The following is a 16202-nucleotide window of genomic DNA, read 5'->3' as shown; positions in this document are numbered from 1 at the left end:
TCCAATTATCCAGCGCTCATTCAAACGCGCGTAGAGCGCTTGTCATGTGAACGTGCTCTAATTATACGCCACAATTTTTTGTATGTTTATTCCTTTTTCTAATGAACTCCATATTGCCGCAATAAAGAGTTGAACACAGTTTTATCAAATCAGTTGTTGGGTAATTTGTTATCTTACAATTGCCCACTTGGACAAAAATTGCCGAGATGAGACTCTTAAGACACTTCTTTAGCGGCGGTTTGGCTCATTTGGCAACGAATCTAATGAAATCAAAATTTACTGCACTTAATACAAAATTTTAAAAACAAAACAGATTTGACTGCTTCATTGGACTTTCTTGATGAATGAAATCAAACCTCGTCTGCAGATAATTTTTAGTCTTTAAATTACCTGATCTCGGAATGAAACTCAACTTCAACAAGGATGTATATCAGGAACAAGAGTGGTTTTATGTATGCACTACTCCAGTTCTTCTCAAGAGAGGTTCTCTTCTTTGTGATATTTCAATCTAAAGGGATGTGCTCTGGGTGAATGAACAACAATATTAGAATATATGCAATATAATTCACATATTCCTTTTCGGATTTCTAACCAAGAAAAAGAAAAAAATACATTTATTAGAATATAAACCTGAAGAGAAGTTTTGTTGAAGTTAGGTGTTTGACAACATGAAATACTTTTCTACAAAATGGATGACACTAAAAAAAGGTTATCAAAATTGATTAATTTTCCTTGTGATATTTTTACTGTTTCATGCAAATATCAAAGTAAACACTTACCGACTATCCTAACCCAATTCTCGCTGATAGATTGAATTGTAAATCACAAATTCAACTATTAAACGCTGAAATCATGAACAAAGTACGAATCTTTGTTGCAACCCTTAATTGAATCTTCCAGAATATTATTTCAATCACATACTACAAATCGGTTTTTGCAAATTTCAGTAGCGTAAAATAAATTATGAGCGGGGTAAAACTGTTGCCAATTAATGAAAAACTGATTGGATTTCCCACCGTGTATCTTCAAAATGAATACATTGATTACACAATTTTCATCCTCAGGTTCTACCCAACAACCACATTGGGTCACTAAGCATATTTGGAGATGGTAGGAACTATCAAATTCCTCAACATAATGCGTGACAGAGGCTATCTGCCACTTACCTTGTCCTGGCTAATAGGTACTGGCAACCATGACTCCCATAATTGGACACCTGCAAACGAAAATTCAACACAAAAACTTATTTATCATAATCATAAGTTGTAGGTGGCAATGAGTACGAAGAGATAAGGATAAACCTAGATTTTTTAGACTTAAATTGTGTAAATGTTTTTTTAATGATCTTCATGGCTTGCAGATTTATCAGCCAAATTTAAGAATTTTTTTACAACTTTTTGGAACATCAAAGGAGAAACTCTTATTATTCTGATTAGTGAATTTTGGAGAAAAAAATATCGAAAAAAAAATTCAAAATAAAAAAGAAAGAAAAACATACGCTTATGATGTTATTAGTCAATTCAATTTCAATAATTTATTTCATGTTTATTGTTTACATTCAAATTTATTGTATAGTTTTAGAAAAAGGGTCAGTTATTAATCAACAAGTGTTCACTTTCAATTGAAAATTTTTTACTTACAACAACTTCATTTATGTTCCTTATAATATATGTGAAGCAATTAATTTTCAGAAAATATTTTGTTATCTTTATTGAAAAAAAATTATATAATATTGTTTACATAGTCTGTTTTTTTTTTTCGTGATCATTGTGATATAATTTTCAATATTTTGTGTTTTATGTTGAAAGTATTTTGTACATATATAAATCCCTATTGTTTTTAAGTTTATTTTAATATATTGTATTACTGGGTATTTTTAAATATTTGATTATTAACTTTTTTTCGAATAATATTCCATTTCCATGAACAATAAGACTTAATATTAATAAATAAATGAAATAAAAATAAAATGAACTGAAATATCCGGAGGATACAGTTCCTCCATTTCATTTATCATATCGGGTATAATGATCAAAAACTACTTGGAATTTTTTTTCACATGATTTCCAAAGTTCAAAAAACTTGTAGTATATGCTACAATAGACCCAGTTCTATTGATATTAAGCACCTTATGTAAGGCACACTCATCCACATTTATTTATTTACAATTTTATCGATTCAAATAGATTCTTCTTTTATTTTAAGTATTATGATTACTAGTACTTTCTTAATAAAATCCAGTAATATTATTTCTGAAGAAGCTGTATTGAGTACGATGTAAATATTATAGAATATCAATGTGATTCATCAAAAAGATCTCCTGATCACACAATAGAAATTATTCCTCAAAAATATAGTTTAATTAACCAACCAATTGTCTATTATATGATCATTAAATTTTCAGAAAGAAATTGTTTTTTTATTTCGAAATTCACTTCACTAGATATTCAAATGGAGCATTGGTTCATTTGGTATTTCCTACATATTAAAATATTCAGTTTTTTTACAGTTAATCCAGAACAGCAACCCGAAAAGTTGTTGGAATTGTTTAATTTTTTTAATTCAAATAAACTTATTGATTATTTAATATTGAAAGCAGGTTTTGCGTTGGCTAGTGATAGCGAGGCATTCTGTCACAGAATCTGCACTCGTCGTTTTCTGTTAGACCCATTCTCATGAGGTGTTTCCTAAGGCGGCAATGCCCTGTGAGGAAGTGTAGCATATTCTTACTAAGATCCAGATACTTCTTGGATCTTGTAGAGTCAAAGTTTCGAAGAAACTTTTTGGAGTGTTCCAAACCAGGAAGATCCCGCCAGAGTTTTTCTCTTTCGGTTACCTGCTTTTCCTGAAACTCTTTTTTGTAAGTACATTTGTCGACACCACTGAAAGGTTTCGGGCCGATAGAAATAATTTACTATTATACTATATAAGAGCACAAAACTTTTATAAAACGAGTTAAACAAATTGGTGTCTAACCTGTTTTCTATCCAAATATCTTGTTGAAGCAAACTTAAAACGGAAATATATCATTATTAAGTATGTAGCACCAACTTAGTATATAGTTCAATGGATTCTGTTCTACTTCCAGAAATATTTTATTGTCTGCGATATGTTTTGTCACACTGTGTTTTGATTTTATTTGTAAGAAGTGTACGGTACTAATGAGCCCTTATTGTCGAAGCACATTTTTTAAATGAAAAAAATGTTACGTGTGGTGTACTGTTCTCTGTAGCCATCTCAACTTCATTTTTAAAATAATTCCATCATAAATGTAACAGGATATGATATGATCCATTGAAATTTTAACTCATCTTCAAATTCATCAATAGCTCAAATTCAACATGTATCCTAAAAAGGAGTCTATACTGATCAGTTCAAAACTTAGTACGCTTTAATTTTCGCTAGGGAGCATTGATTGATATGAGGTTTTCACTATTCATTTCAAAGAGTTCGTCATTGCGGAAAATTCTTATTCATTAATTTTTTTGGAAAAAAAAGATTAGATGAATTTTTATTGAAGAATAAATATATACTTTTTGAACATTTATTTTTTTAAGAATTTTCAAATGAAAATATTATACAAAAATCTTGTTAAAGGCTGAAAAAAAGGTTATTTTGAATTTAAAAATGAAGACAAAAATGTATTATGCATTATTACATGAAGCAATCTCAAACCAACGTTTGAGATTGCTTCACTTTCTCTGTAAAATGGTGGGATCTCAGAAACGCGGAGTAATTAAATTTTGGCAGATCATGAGAATGCCATGTGGTATTAATCCCTCCTAAGAGATTAACGTTTCCAAAATAAAATATAATTTAGTGTATAGATGTGAATTATTTCATGTTATTATATAGGACAAAAAAGTAACTTTGGAAATGTGGACCTTAGATTTAATAAACAGATACCAACAGAAATAAATGCTTTATATTTTCAAAAATATATAAAAATATGAGTATATGTGTGTATAATTAATTATTCTATAGTACTCTCCCCAAAAAATTGGTCTAATTCTTCCATATTATAATCTATTTGAATTTCTTCAAGTAAGGCACTTGATTGTTGGTTCAACTCCAGTCCTAAAAAACAAAAAAATTATGTTGTGGATATATTTTTTAAAATAAAAGACCTACTAGGAATTTGTCCTAATGTCTTGAATAATTCAAGATCATTTTGAAAGGCCTCTTGAAACACTTTTTGTCTCTCTTTCATTTTTTCAACTCTTTCTAACTCAATCTTCGCCAGTTCTTCATTTCTTTCCTCTTCTAGTTTTAATTGTAATAATTTCAAACTTTCTGAAAAAATTAAACTAACATTTTGAAGTGTTTATTCTGACTAAAATATAGGTAATACCTTCTTTCCTTTCTTCATATTTTGTCAAATGGTAGGCATGTCTTTTTTTCATATCTTGAAATTCGATCTCATCAACAGTTCGTTCGAATTCTATCAAACCTTTTTCTACAGTGTCACATAAATTTAGCAAGTCATTTATTTTCACGTGCGCTTCATTTATGTTATTAGTTAAATTGGAACCAGTTAAAATGTCTGTTATTGTTTCCAAATCATTTTCTGTCTTTTTGATTCTGGTTTGTATAGTATCAATTATTTCGGCTACTTCTGCAGCCTTTTTGGCATTATCTTCACTAGCATTATGTAATGAAGACCATTCATTTCGGAAGTAATCTAATATTTCGCTGCCTGCTTCATAATTGATGGTATTTTTCTCATTTTTGTCAGATTGAGAGAAAACATTTTTACTAACATTTAATAATTTGGATTTAATGTTTGATAACATTCTTTATCATTTCTTCATTCACATCATTGCTTTATATACTTAAACAACAGTTTGAAATGAGATAACAAATTACAGTACCTATCACATTGTTTTTGTTAGTCTTCTTATTTTGCACATGATTTTGACATGAATCATAAAATTGTGACGTTCTTTTTTATAACAAAAACTTGAATTACTGCCATTATTTGAATAATACTCTGATTGGATTCTAATAGTCCATCTATTCTTCAGAATAAATAATAATAGCCATGAGATTTGAATCACTTATAATAATGACAAAAAAAATTTGCTGCTTTATAGTTCCGCTATTCGCCCATAGATGTCTTGGTATCAGATTTGGTGGCAAATTTAAAATTCTGTTGTTGATGATTTTTAAATTCATTTTCAATTAATTTGAGTTTCCAAATATATAGGGGTGTCCCAAGAAAAACAAATAATTATACCAGTTATTTTATCATTATATTCCACTAGTTAAAGTAGAAATGAAACAAATACAAGTTAATGGCAGAATTCTGGAAAATCCTTAAATATTCTTTTTGAAAAATGAAAAAGATAAATGTCATTTGGTATGAATGGTTGTCGATTAAGATTTTTATCAATTATTTGACAGTATTATTTTTAACCCATTTCTATGATCTAACAGAGTTGCTTTGGAAGCCTAACTGTAAATTGTTTTTCTAAATGTATCATTTTACGTTTTGGTATGAGCATCAAAGATCGCCTGAAAACGGCATATGAAAACGTTGCTCTGAATGGAGACACAACTTGGACAGACTCGACCAATACATTTCAGGAAGCGAACAAGGTGAATATTCCGCAATAAAAAGCCCTTGAACTTGACTAATTCCCCTTGTCATTTTGACAGAAACTTTTCAGTAAAGAACAACAACTCAAAAACATTAGAATTATAGAAGAACGGCCTAGGACAGTTAAAGATTCGATACCAAACAGTAAATTAGCTACGTATGACGATTACGAATACAACGAAGCTAGAGAATTGTGCTATACAAGGAGCATACAAAAAACTCAAATCGAATTTCTCTCCAAAGATACGTCAATAGATGCACAAGAGGAACCATGGCTTTTACAAGATGTTGATACGTTGTTTATATGGTTTATATGTTGTCGTGAGTATATAGTATTTAAAAATGCTTTCATGAATAGGTATTATGCTTTTTGGTAGAATGATAGGACTTGTTAAATTATTGAGATTTTTAATGATCTTCTCTTCCTTAATTTCTGACAGTTCGAAACTTTTGAAATGTCATTCGAACCTCGAATTAATCATTCGTATACAAATTAGAGAAACAATGTTTCAGATCTCAAGAGGAACTTTTACTATAGCAATCACTAAATAACCTGAAAAAAGTAGGTAGGACTAACATAATTTGTCGGATCCTTTTCCTACCATTGACGAAAAATCATGAGTTAAATCGCCAAAATTTTGAATTGGAACAATAACTTAATTGTAGTTTTCGTAACAGTTTTGGTTCGTAGCTTCCATTAACCGTTTCTATATTTCAATAAGATATTATCGAGAATTTGAAACCTTGATAGATGTTTTTTGGTCACGATGTCTGTCCGTCCGGCAGTCCCTACACACGGTGATCCAGAAACTCGAAATTTTTAGGGTATATTCGTTATGGGTAAAATCTGGTTTTCTCTAAATATGCATGAAGACGAATTTTTGCACTTTATTCATTAGCTAGTTTTTAAGTCCACTGAATTTCCAATTTTTGCACCAAACCATTTCTGAGCTTTAGTCCCCGAACAGAGGATTTTGTCAGGATATTGTCAGCATTCTCGAACTGAGCAACCTAGAAATTTCAAAATTCAATATTCAGGATAGGTCCAGATCTCGAATACCGCGGTTAAGATCATTACTGAGCAGAAAAATCTGACTAGGGATTCCGTAAATTTTGCTTTTCTCCTAATATTGAAAATACCAATCGATTTGAACCGTTTCATTTAGATGTGAAATAACAAATTTAGGCTTCATTCAAAATTCCTTTTGACCGTGTCGCCAGAATCACTGAAATTTCAAAAATAATATCCAAAAATTACCCAATATTTCCTAGACCACACCGATACCAACACCTCCGACGGGGTTGACATTTTGGGTTAGGTTATAAATTAATAATTTCAAGCTTCCTGTAAAATTTCAAGCTGATCACATCATTAGATCATAGAAAATTCATGAAGAATATTGAAAAAGAAATACATCATAGTTTCGTGACAATAGGTCCCATCGGGTTGAAATTTTGCGTTTACTTTACGTTCAGTTCTTTCGCTATGGTTTTAGGGCATTCTTTCTAATAATTGTACTGATGAAACTGAGCGAAAAATCTCGTCATGTCGATGTCGATGTCAAAGGTATTGGTAATCATAAAATTGCCTAAAAGGCCACCCCTGAAGAACCCGAAACCTTTTAATTTCAAAATAAACATTTTAGCTATTTTTTTTAGCTATAGGTTTTTCCAATGAGAAGATTAATTTCTATATTAAGAAAACGAGTATATTGCTAAAGATAAATCAATGGATGTGTATTTCATCGTAAAGAAGAAAAGGTATGCCATTAACGATGGAAAATGATATCAACCAAATGGCCGGCACGGCTACGGTTGCAACACCATATCCTTTTCATGAAATTTTCCAAGAACAATTCACACATATGCGGCTGTATATCCTTGATTACTTCACGAATTTCAGTGTCTTGAATCGATTGTGGAGCATTGACAAAGACCTTATTCTTCGCGCGGCCCCAAAGAGAATGTCTAAAGGTGTTTAAGATCTCGGTGGCCAATTGGGATCACCTCTAATCGCCTCGAGAAATACCAGGTTCGGGAATTTTTCTTCCATATTGCGATTGTTTCGTTACTTGTTCTGCACATTAGCGTCTCTTTGTTGAAAATGAACGTCGTCCATATCAATATCTTCCATTTCCGGCCATAAAAAAGCATTAATCATAGCTTGGTAGCGCATTCCATTTACCGTAACAGTTGCACCAGCCACATTTTCATATTCCATAATCACACAACCAAGCCAAAAACCGTCTAGAGGCTAGAGATAAGGTGAATAATCTTTTATGATAGAAGTGTTGAGAAAGTGTTCAGCGGAAAGGGATAAATTGAAGGCGTTAGTGCAGCTCGAGGGTATTATTATTATTATTATTTGAACTGGGGTCATTGTGGCTCGGTAAGCCTTCCGGCAACTGCGACCATGTAGATCTTTTGTTCTCTACCTTACTCATTCATGGAAACCCAAGGAGGACGTCAATCAATGGCGTTGATAAAACTGACAACCTCCTTAGGGGCCTTGGCCGTTACCTCTCCGGTATACAGGACCGGCTTCCCCATATGAATGGTTCTTAGGCCAGTCAGCCACTTGCATACCATGTGTTCATCTGTTTCTGAGTAAGTCCAGGAGTGTTTGTCTAGTGGGTTATCCTGTTATTCAACTCCCATTTCTCGACCGCTGCCTTATATTGGTCTTTCCTAGCCCACAGAAAGGCTCAGGTCCAGCAGGTGTTAACCTTGATGCACTTTTTGCAAGTTCATCGGCTCTTTCGTTTCCTTCAACACCACAGTGCGCTGGAGCTAGAGGGTAACCAATCTAAGAAGGCGAACATACTTCCATCCTTGTTTACTTCTTGGTTTATCTCTATCAGTACTTTTTGACGTTTCTTATGAATGTCACCATCTAGCTACAATAGCGCCCCCAATTTAGGTTAGTTCAACGGATTCACTTTGGAAACAGAAAGATAGTCTCTCTAGTCCCCCATATTGTAAAATATAGGTGGGGCCACCCCCTTGCCCCTATACTGGCGTCGTCACTGATTTCAGGGAAATGTAAATTTTTTTTCCTTTGACGATGTAAAGGTTTATTTGAAAATAATGAACCAAATGTAACAATTTCATTTGAATCCTTTTGGATTCCTTTGGTTTTTCGATTAGTTTATACTAAATGAATATGGGAAACTATTGAACAACAAGAATAATCACATTGTCCCTTTTCAGAAAATCAAAAAAGGAATGATTGTGGTGCCTTTGAGTATTGCAACGAACATGGTATGCGACAACATAAACCGATAGAAGATCAAGAAATTAAAGTAGTGTCACCTCTGTTGAATGCTAATGGTTTCCAGGAGAAAAAACTCAGAATGGCTATTATATCAGGCAGGTGAATTTCTGAGTAATTTCATAAAATATTATATACCTCTCTATTCATATATACCGGTTTTTCGATCTGAATATTCCGATTCAGGAAATGTTATTGATATATGTTGGATTACTTGAAGGTGTTTATTCCAAATTCAACATTATGATACTGCCGTTTTTCCACCGTTGACTCATTTTGTCATGAATGTCACGATGCCTGTTTTCGAATTTTGAGTCGAGAGTGGTCTTCAATGAGTTGGGTTCGAATAACCTGTGAAGAATACGTGTTCGGATTCAATTCTATTCGTCGTGCCGTAAACATGATAACTCGAATGAAGAGAGATAAAAATTTTCACGGTAGGTTCCAATCTCGAATGCCGAATCGTGAATGCGTTAATTGACAAAATTCGCATTTTGAAATGTTGTTTTCTCGATGATTTCCAAAGTACGAATTCGAACGGAATTAAATTCTGTATTAACATATAGGTAAATTGAGTATTCTAAGCTTCTTGCCAAATTTCATGTTGATCGCTTCACCAGAATTAAAGAAAATTCATGAAGAGCAAAATATATTTCACTGAGAACCAATTCCATCGTATTGAGATTTTATGACTGTATATGAAATTTTAATTGGATGAATTGAAAATTGGACAAACATTAACTAACAATATTGTATTGTATATCCTCTATTTATTATCGACGCGACCTATCACTTTAGTATGCAGAAATCGGCAAAATGGCCTTTGGTTTCGATAATCTTCTCTTCGTGAAGCGTTGCCTAAGACCCAGTTTCACCAAATGCTTTAATCTTGACTTGGCTCTTAAGTGAGGCCTTAGATCACGATTAATGTAATGTAGCGTTTCACCACGCTCCAAAGCGCCATTTAATCGACCAATCGCGATTTAGCACTAATCGGCCATTTTTGGAGGATTGAGATTAATAATTATTTATCAGTATGGAACTCTTGTCTATGTAATTATTTTTCCGGAAATTTCTAATTTTTGGGTCAATTTTATCAAAATATATATGTATAGGTTCAATATTTCCCATTTAAAATACACGTAAACTTTGTTTTTGTGTTTTATGAAATTTATTGCAAAGAATAATTTATTGATATATTTGATTGGAATATTATTTGAGAAGCAGTTAAACTTGTTAATAAAAATAAATAAGTTAATAAAATTACTTATATAGTTTTTTTCCAGAATGTGTGGTTTTGTGAAATGGGATAATTTCTTTTTAACTTCTGCAAGTCCGACATTTCGAAGCACATCACTCGACATTTTCGGCAAAAATTAACTTTGTTTTTTGTTTACAAGATGACAAATGTTTTGAAATGTTATGAGTTATGAATGAATGACACCTGACACCTAGCGCCAATGGTGGTCATCACTGCTTATACGATACAGAACACTATATAACTTTTTGTTCACAACGTTGCCAAATGGTTTGACTATTTAATCGCGATTTGGTTAATCGCGATCATCTTCGGACGGGTTGATGCATGGTGAAACAGAAAACACTGTTAAGCCTGCTTTAGTAACAAGCGGAGTTTAATCAATCTGGGATCAAGTGCTGTTTGGTGAAACTGGACCTAAGTGAGCGTCAATTGAAGAATTGACTAGTTTCCATTTCGATTCGGACGAAAAATTTTACTCATACCTTCATCTGCGCACATACAAGATGTTGTTTGAACAGGAATCGCATCCACAAGATTGTTAGGAATGCAGCATTTTCTTCTTGAAATATGGAAAACAACTTTTCTTGTACATAGGGTTATCTGATCAGAAACACTTGATTATCACAACTCACCTTATCGATAAATTTTAGAAATACTCAAAATTTCAGTAAAACGTTACGGATAGATTCTGAGAAATCAAAATCTCACTATGCAACTGATTTCCAAATTTCAGTTCGATCAGATGAGTGTTTTGAAGATTATTGAGTAGAATAAAACGGATTTTACTCGTCAACCAACTTGACAAAGATATTCAAACCCTGAAAGTCTCTAGCAAATATATAGGCGTACAATTTTGCTTCCGTCGTTTTTTCCGAAATTCGAGGCTTTATTGTGAAAAACTGGTTATACATTTATGATTCGTAGTATTGTCCATTGCTGGAAACTACTTTCACCCATCCTCGCGTTGAGAAATCTTTTGGAGCGATCGACGAATCGATCCTATTTTTTACTTCTTCATAAGACAGGAAGTGCTAACCAGCCAGGACGTGTGCCATTGATCGTAACAGATGTCCGGAGTAGCAACGTCTGGAGAATACGGCTAGTGGGGTAGGACTTCATTTTAACGTTTCCAAGTATATCTCGACCTCTTTCGCAACATGGGGTCGAGCATTGTCATGCTGTAAAATCACTTCTTTCTTTAACATGTCTCTCGTTGTATTGCGGTCGTTTGTCTCTCAATGCTCAGCTCAAACGCATTAATTGCGTTCGATAACGATCGCCTGTGATTGTTTAAGTCGGTTCCAACAACTCATAATACACTACGCCGAGCTGGTCCCACCAAATACTGAGCATGACCTTGGAACAGTGAATATTCAGTTTGGCCGTCGACGTGGAAGCATGCCGGAATATCTCTTCCGTCTTCCCCTTGCAAGCAGCTGTTCACAAGCAAACAAACGCCGTTCAACATCTCTCACCTTCAGCTCGTACGGCATCCAATTTCCTTGTTTCTGAATCATTCCCACGACTTTCCGGCGTTTTTGAATGGCTTGTTGCATCACCTCCAATGATCCTGCCAATTCTTGTTGAGTTTGACAAGAGTCTTGATCAAGTAATCCTCCAACTCTGCATGTTCGGAAACCTTCTCTCTTCCATCGCCATGCTGGTCTTCGACGTCAAAATCACCGTTCTTGAAGCACTGAAACCACTCTCGGCACGTTCTTTTATTAATAGCGGCCTCACCATAGGTATTTGAAAGCATTCGATGAGCCTAAACCACAGATTTCTTCATATTAAAGCAGAAAATTAAAACTTCCCGCAAATGACGAGAATTTGTCTCGTGAGCTGACATGTTTATCGAGAATAACTTTATGATGCAGACACAAATCAACTAACATTTCGATGGCGCTATATCTATAAATACCTACCTAAGCTTATTGTATGACATCTACGATATATTTATTTCGACTACCACTAATCGCTACAGCCATCTATTGCAAAACGGCGGAAGCAAAGTTGTACATCCGAAAGTTATCGTACACACTGCAGCCATCCATAAAAAATCGTTTTCAAAATGGATTTTCTCATTGAGTAGGACCCAATCGTTTCAAATCTCTCCCGGCTCAAAATTCGAAAATAAGAAACATTTGGACATAACGATTGTCTACTGGCACAAAACCTGTTGTGTGTTATCAGCAATAAGAAGTTTTTTTTATGTACCTTGATGCTTTTTTTTTAATTCACCCTTTAAATTAGTCACCACATTCTGCCCCACTCCATACTTCAGTAATCCATAATGTATCAAAGCTGTAACGTTCATTCAGCCCATAAATCATTTTGGTTCACCTTTTAGATAAAGTAAAAATAATTTGGAATACGCAAAAGGACGATTTACGTCAGCGATGCATAGCGTTCGCTAGAGACATAGATTTAACTTTAAGCAAGTTGCCCAGCTTGCAATTTTACAATGCTCCTCACGATCCGAGAGGTCAGGGACCATTTTTAGACGAGGTATCAGAGTCGGCGAATGAATTCGATCATTTGAAGGTATCAGATGGATTCGTCAACAACATATCAATCTAGCGTTTTCTTATTGCAGGATCTGGCGATGTCGTTCAGGCAGCAGAACGGCTGGATGAGCAAGAGTCAGGCCGCCATCCAGGACCTGGACGCGGAACCCGTTGAGCCGAACATCGAAGAACCTTGCGTCGAAGACATCAAGATCGAAGAACCGGTGTGCCCTAAGAGACTGTATTCGGCTGTACTTCAAGGACTCGCCGCTACGGATCTAGTGAAGAAAGAGTCAGATGGATTATCGAAGCCACTACCCGATCTGGAGGCAACGAGTTCCCTGAATATGATCTTCCCGAAGTTCTCGGTGTGCTGTGCATCTTCGGTCGTTTCTACCGTGACCGATCTGAGCGGTTCCCCGAGCCAGTCGAATCCAGAAGAGCCTAGTCAGGTTTTCAAGTCGGAGATGAGGATTCAGAAGAACAACAACACGCCGATACAGACCAACGTTAAACTACTGCCAAAGACTAAACCCGTTGAAACGTCTCCGGTGAAAACGGCTAACCTTGTGAGAGAAACGACGCAACAGAATAACGAAGACTACAGGAGTACCAACACTATCAGCGTTCCAGTGATCGCGCAATCTTCCTACGTTAACAATTACAGCTATCAGTTTAACACTTCCCATTATTCGAACACTTATCAGAACAGTTGCGGTTGTACGAACACTTTCTCTCACACGTCCCAAGTGATAACTAACAGAAATATGCAGACGTTTCAACGCCAAAACCCCTTTATTCCCAGTCAGTACCAGTACGCGCAGCCAGTGTTGATGTTGCAACAGAACCGTACTTCCATCTATCCCATATCTCAACCGGTACAAACGCCTTATTTCTATCAGCCTTTGCAACAGACTAGAGTCATGCAACGGTGGATCGTCCCTCAGAATTATTCTAGACCTAACGTGAGTCAAGCGAACTTCCTGAACTTTGTACCTCAAACCACCTGGATGGGCCCAGCCAGTCAGCAGCAACCTACACCGTCAACATCGCAGTATTTTGTGGATAACCGATTGAAACCTAAACCTAAGAAAACTACCCAACCTCAAATTAGCATCCTGAAGAGTAAAGTCAGAAAAGCCCAAGGAGAAAGCTCAGCTTCCACCGAGACCACCGACAGTGACGCTTTACGAAAGAGTTTACGCGAAAATTCTAATTCTTCTTGTGTAGAGGCTAGTCCACCTCAACTATCGAATAAGCTGAAAGCGAAGAGCGATTTTGACGAAATGGTCAGTAAAACGGTGAACATCCTGTTCGAAGAGGAAGTGCCGGTCACTTCGACGATCTCGGAAGAACTGGAAATACAAGCGCTGGAACAATACTGCAATTCCACAGATAATGTGTACCGTGAACTGGAACGGCAGGCAGCTGAGCAGTACGACGGATTGTCGGAAAACTTGAGGGGCCCCCCGACTCATGACTTACTTTTCGGGGGGCTGTGCAGCTTCTTCGCATGTTCAATTGATGTAAATGTGTAATATTTCCCTAGTATAATCGTTTTTCGTCCAAATTTTGTTCAGTTCAATCGGGTAGTTAGGTTTTGTTAAGTTTGATTTTTTTCTAAATTGAATACCCTCTACTATAAGTCCTTAACGCCAATAAAATTTTACAAAAACAAAACAAAGGTAAAAAATAATAAAAACCATGACTTTCTCGACTTTCATTCCCTTGTTTGATTTTGCGGATGAACATAACCTAATATGGAAATATTATCCATTAATGGTATAAATAAAAATTATGTACAAGGTGTCTCAAATTCGATGCTCAATGAAAGGATCTCAAGTGCTATAGGAGGAGGAAAATCATCAAAGACCCCCGATTTATATTTCGATTTGATAAGATATCAGAAAGCAGAACATAGATATCCCCGCATCAGAGCTATTCTCTCGTGATCTATTCCAGTTCGCCTTCCAGTTCCAGAGTTTTAATGAACTCCAGTATCAGTATTAGTCACGTACAGAAAATTATTGTATATAATTATCTCTGTGGCCTGTTAATGTTTATTTGAATCTAAATAAACATCTATATATCTATCTATCTGAGAAGGCTTCAAGGATGCTACTTCCTCACTTCTACAACTTTCTTGTCCAAAACGGATTTTGCGTTGGTTAGTGATGGCGAGGCATTCCGTCACCATGTGATACGGAGTTTCCTCCGCAAAGTTTTTGGAAGTATTATTTAGAATTTCCTCTATTCGCATGTCAACGGTTAGATTTTTGATAATCAGAACGGACTCAGGTCGATCCACAGTGATTGATTTAACTTGTATCACACAGTATACTGCTATTGCATGGTGTCCTTGAAAAATTGTCATCATTTGGATTGACTCAAATGCATTCATTTGCTAGAGTCGTACCTTACCAACAGGACCATGTGGGTTCAGTACTTCGGATTCACTTCGGCGGAGTTTGTGGCATCATCTGGTGTTCCTCAGGGGTCGTGTTGGATCCCCTTTTATTTGTCATCTTTTGCCGTTTCTTGATGAGTGAATATCTTTTTCACGTAGACGACTGCAAGTTGTTTCAGCGGATTCTGTCGATTGAGGATTGTTGGGAACTTCAGGGCGGTATTGATGGGTTGAATCGTTGGTACGGGAGAAACTAACTTTCATAAATAAATGTTGCTTAATTTCATTTAGTCGAAAAATGGCACCAATTGAGTTTCAATATAATATTGAGGGTCACATTCTTTCTAGGGTGGATGAGCACAGAGATTTGGGTGTTATATTTGATTCGAGGTTGACTTTCGCAACTAACGTGCGTCTGGTTATGTCCTGTGGATTCAAGGCGCTTGGCTTTCTGGTGAGGAGTTCTAAGTAGTTAATCGATTCCGGGACGCTCTTCGTCTTGTTTAACGCTCTCGTGAGGTCAAAGTTTGAATACGTGTGCGTTGTCTGGAGCACGGTGTACGATGTTCACAATTTTGGTTTGGAAAAAGTGCAGAGGCGATTTTTGAAGTATGTTAGTTTCAGACTAGATGGAATCTACCCGAACCGTGGTAAAGCACATGAACGGCTACTGAGCAGATTTAAGGTAGATAGTCTGGATAGGCGTCACACTATTATGAGTCTAGTATTTCTTCAGAAAATTCTTTGCTCAGGATTAAGGTTCCTTTTTACATTCTCTGATTAATCTACATGTGCCCAAATTGCCCGTGCGTCTTGCGACTACCTTTTATCTCCTTTTTCCGCGCACTAGTGTACTTCTCTTCTCGCCTCTGTACCGGATATGTCAGAGCTACCTCTCTGTTCAGAATGATTTTGATAGTAAACCATTCAGGGACTATTTTTGGATCATAGTCTGAATTAACTCACAAAATGTGGAGCTAGGTGTGAGCATTTCTTTTTTTTTGTATAATCATTTCGATTGACTTCGATTTCTTTTGTTTTTCATTTTTCGCGTGGAATGTATTTAGTTTGATAAGGTTTTATTTCTTGTAATTTTTTTCCCATTCTTTCCCTTTCTTATTTAAGGCTGTTGAATGGTGTAATGTATAAATAAATAA

At 35.4% G+C, this 16202-nt stretch overlaps 3 protein-coding genes across 6 annotated transcripts in view; 2 read left to right on the top strand and 1 right to left on the bottom strand.

The window, feature by feature from the left end:
• LOC123671126 (PHAF1 protein CG7083) overlaps positions 1-2411 on the top strand; it is a 61238-nt gene extending 58827 nt beyond the window's left edge. For both annotated transcript variants that reach the window (XM_045604816.1, XM_045604815.1), the window contains exon 8: positions 1065-2411. In XM_045604816.1, the coding sequence (XP_045460772.1) occupies positions 1065-1145 (81 nt within the window). In that variant the 3' untranslated portion in view covers positions 1146-2411. The remainder of the gene's footprint in view (positions 1-1064) is intronic.
• Positions 2412-3905: 1494 nt separating this feature from the next.
• Positions 3906-4949, bottom strand: LOC123688772 (dysbindin protein homolog). The gene is made up of 3 exons (XM_045627432.1): positions 4352-4949; positions 4132-4293; positions 3906-4077 (listed from the first exon to the last, which is right to left on the bottom strand). Exons 1-3 carry the CDS (start codon positions 4791-4793, stop codon positions 3974-3976), a joined length of 708 nt encoding a protein of 235 aa, XP_045483388.1. The 5' UTR covers positions 4794-4949; the 3' UTR covers positions 3906-3973.
• Positions 4950-5404: 455 nt separating this feature from the next.
• Positions 5405-14361, top strand: LOC123688771. 3 transcript variants are annotated; one of them, XM_045627430.1, is made up of 5 exons: positions 5405-5598; positions 5659-5920; positions 8810-8968; positions 12482-12639; positions 12728-14361. In XM_045627430.1, exons 1-5 carry the CDS (start codon positions 5497-5499, stop codon positions 14174-14176), a joined length of 2130 nt encoding a protein of 709 aa, XP_045483386.1. In that variant the 5' UTR covers positions 5405-5496; the 3' UTR covers positions 14177-14361. The 3 variants fall into 3 exon arrangements, with proteins under 3 accessions (XP_045483386.1, XP_045483385.1, XP_045483387.1); XM_045627429.1 differs by having other exon boundaries at positions 5406-5598; positions 12482-12675; XM_045627431.1 differs by lacking the exons at positions 5405-5598; positions 5659-5920 and adding an exon at positions 6144-6161 and having other exon boundaries at positions 12482-12675.
• Positions 14362-16202: the final 1841 nt, after the last annotated feature.

Source organism: Harmonia axyridis, chromosome 1 (assembly GCF_914767665.1).
Source record: "Harmonia axyridis chromosome 1, icHarAxyr1.1, whole genome shotgun sequence".
Classification (NCBI taxonomy): Eukaryota; Metazoa; Arthropoda; class Insecta; order Coleoptera; family Coccinellidae; genus Harmonia; species Harmonia axyridis.
This window is presented reverse-complemented; position numbering and strand designations above follow the sequence as displayed.

Bases quoted from the DNA above. Each gene is read 5' to 3' on its own strand.
- LOC123688771 (XM_045627429.1), top strand. From the start codon at position 5,497: ATGAGCATCAAAGATCGCCTGAAAACGGCATATGAAAACGTTGCTCTG. The intron at 5,921-8,809 runs GTGAGTATATAG...GTCCCTTTTCAG, and splicing joins TATATGGTTTATATGTTGTC to AAAATCAAAAAAGGAATGAT. The intron at 8,969-12,481 runs GCAGGTGAATTT...TTCACCTTTTAG, and splicing joins CAGAATGGCTATTATATCAG to ATAAAGTAAAAATAATTTGG.
- LOC123688772 (XM_045627432.1), bottom strand. From the start codon at position 4,793: ATGTTATCAAACATTAAATCCAAATTATTAAATGTTAGTAAAAATGTT. The intron at 4,294-4,351 runs GTATTACCTATA...TAATTTTTTCAG, and splicing joins ATATGAAGAAAGGAAAGAAG to AAAGTTTGAAATTATTACAA. The intron at 4,078-4,131 runs GTAGGTCTTTTA...TTTGTTTTTTAG, and splicing joins GACATTAGGACAAATTCCTA to GACTGGAGTTGAACCAACAA.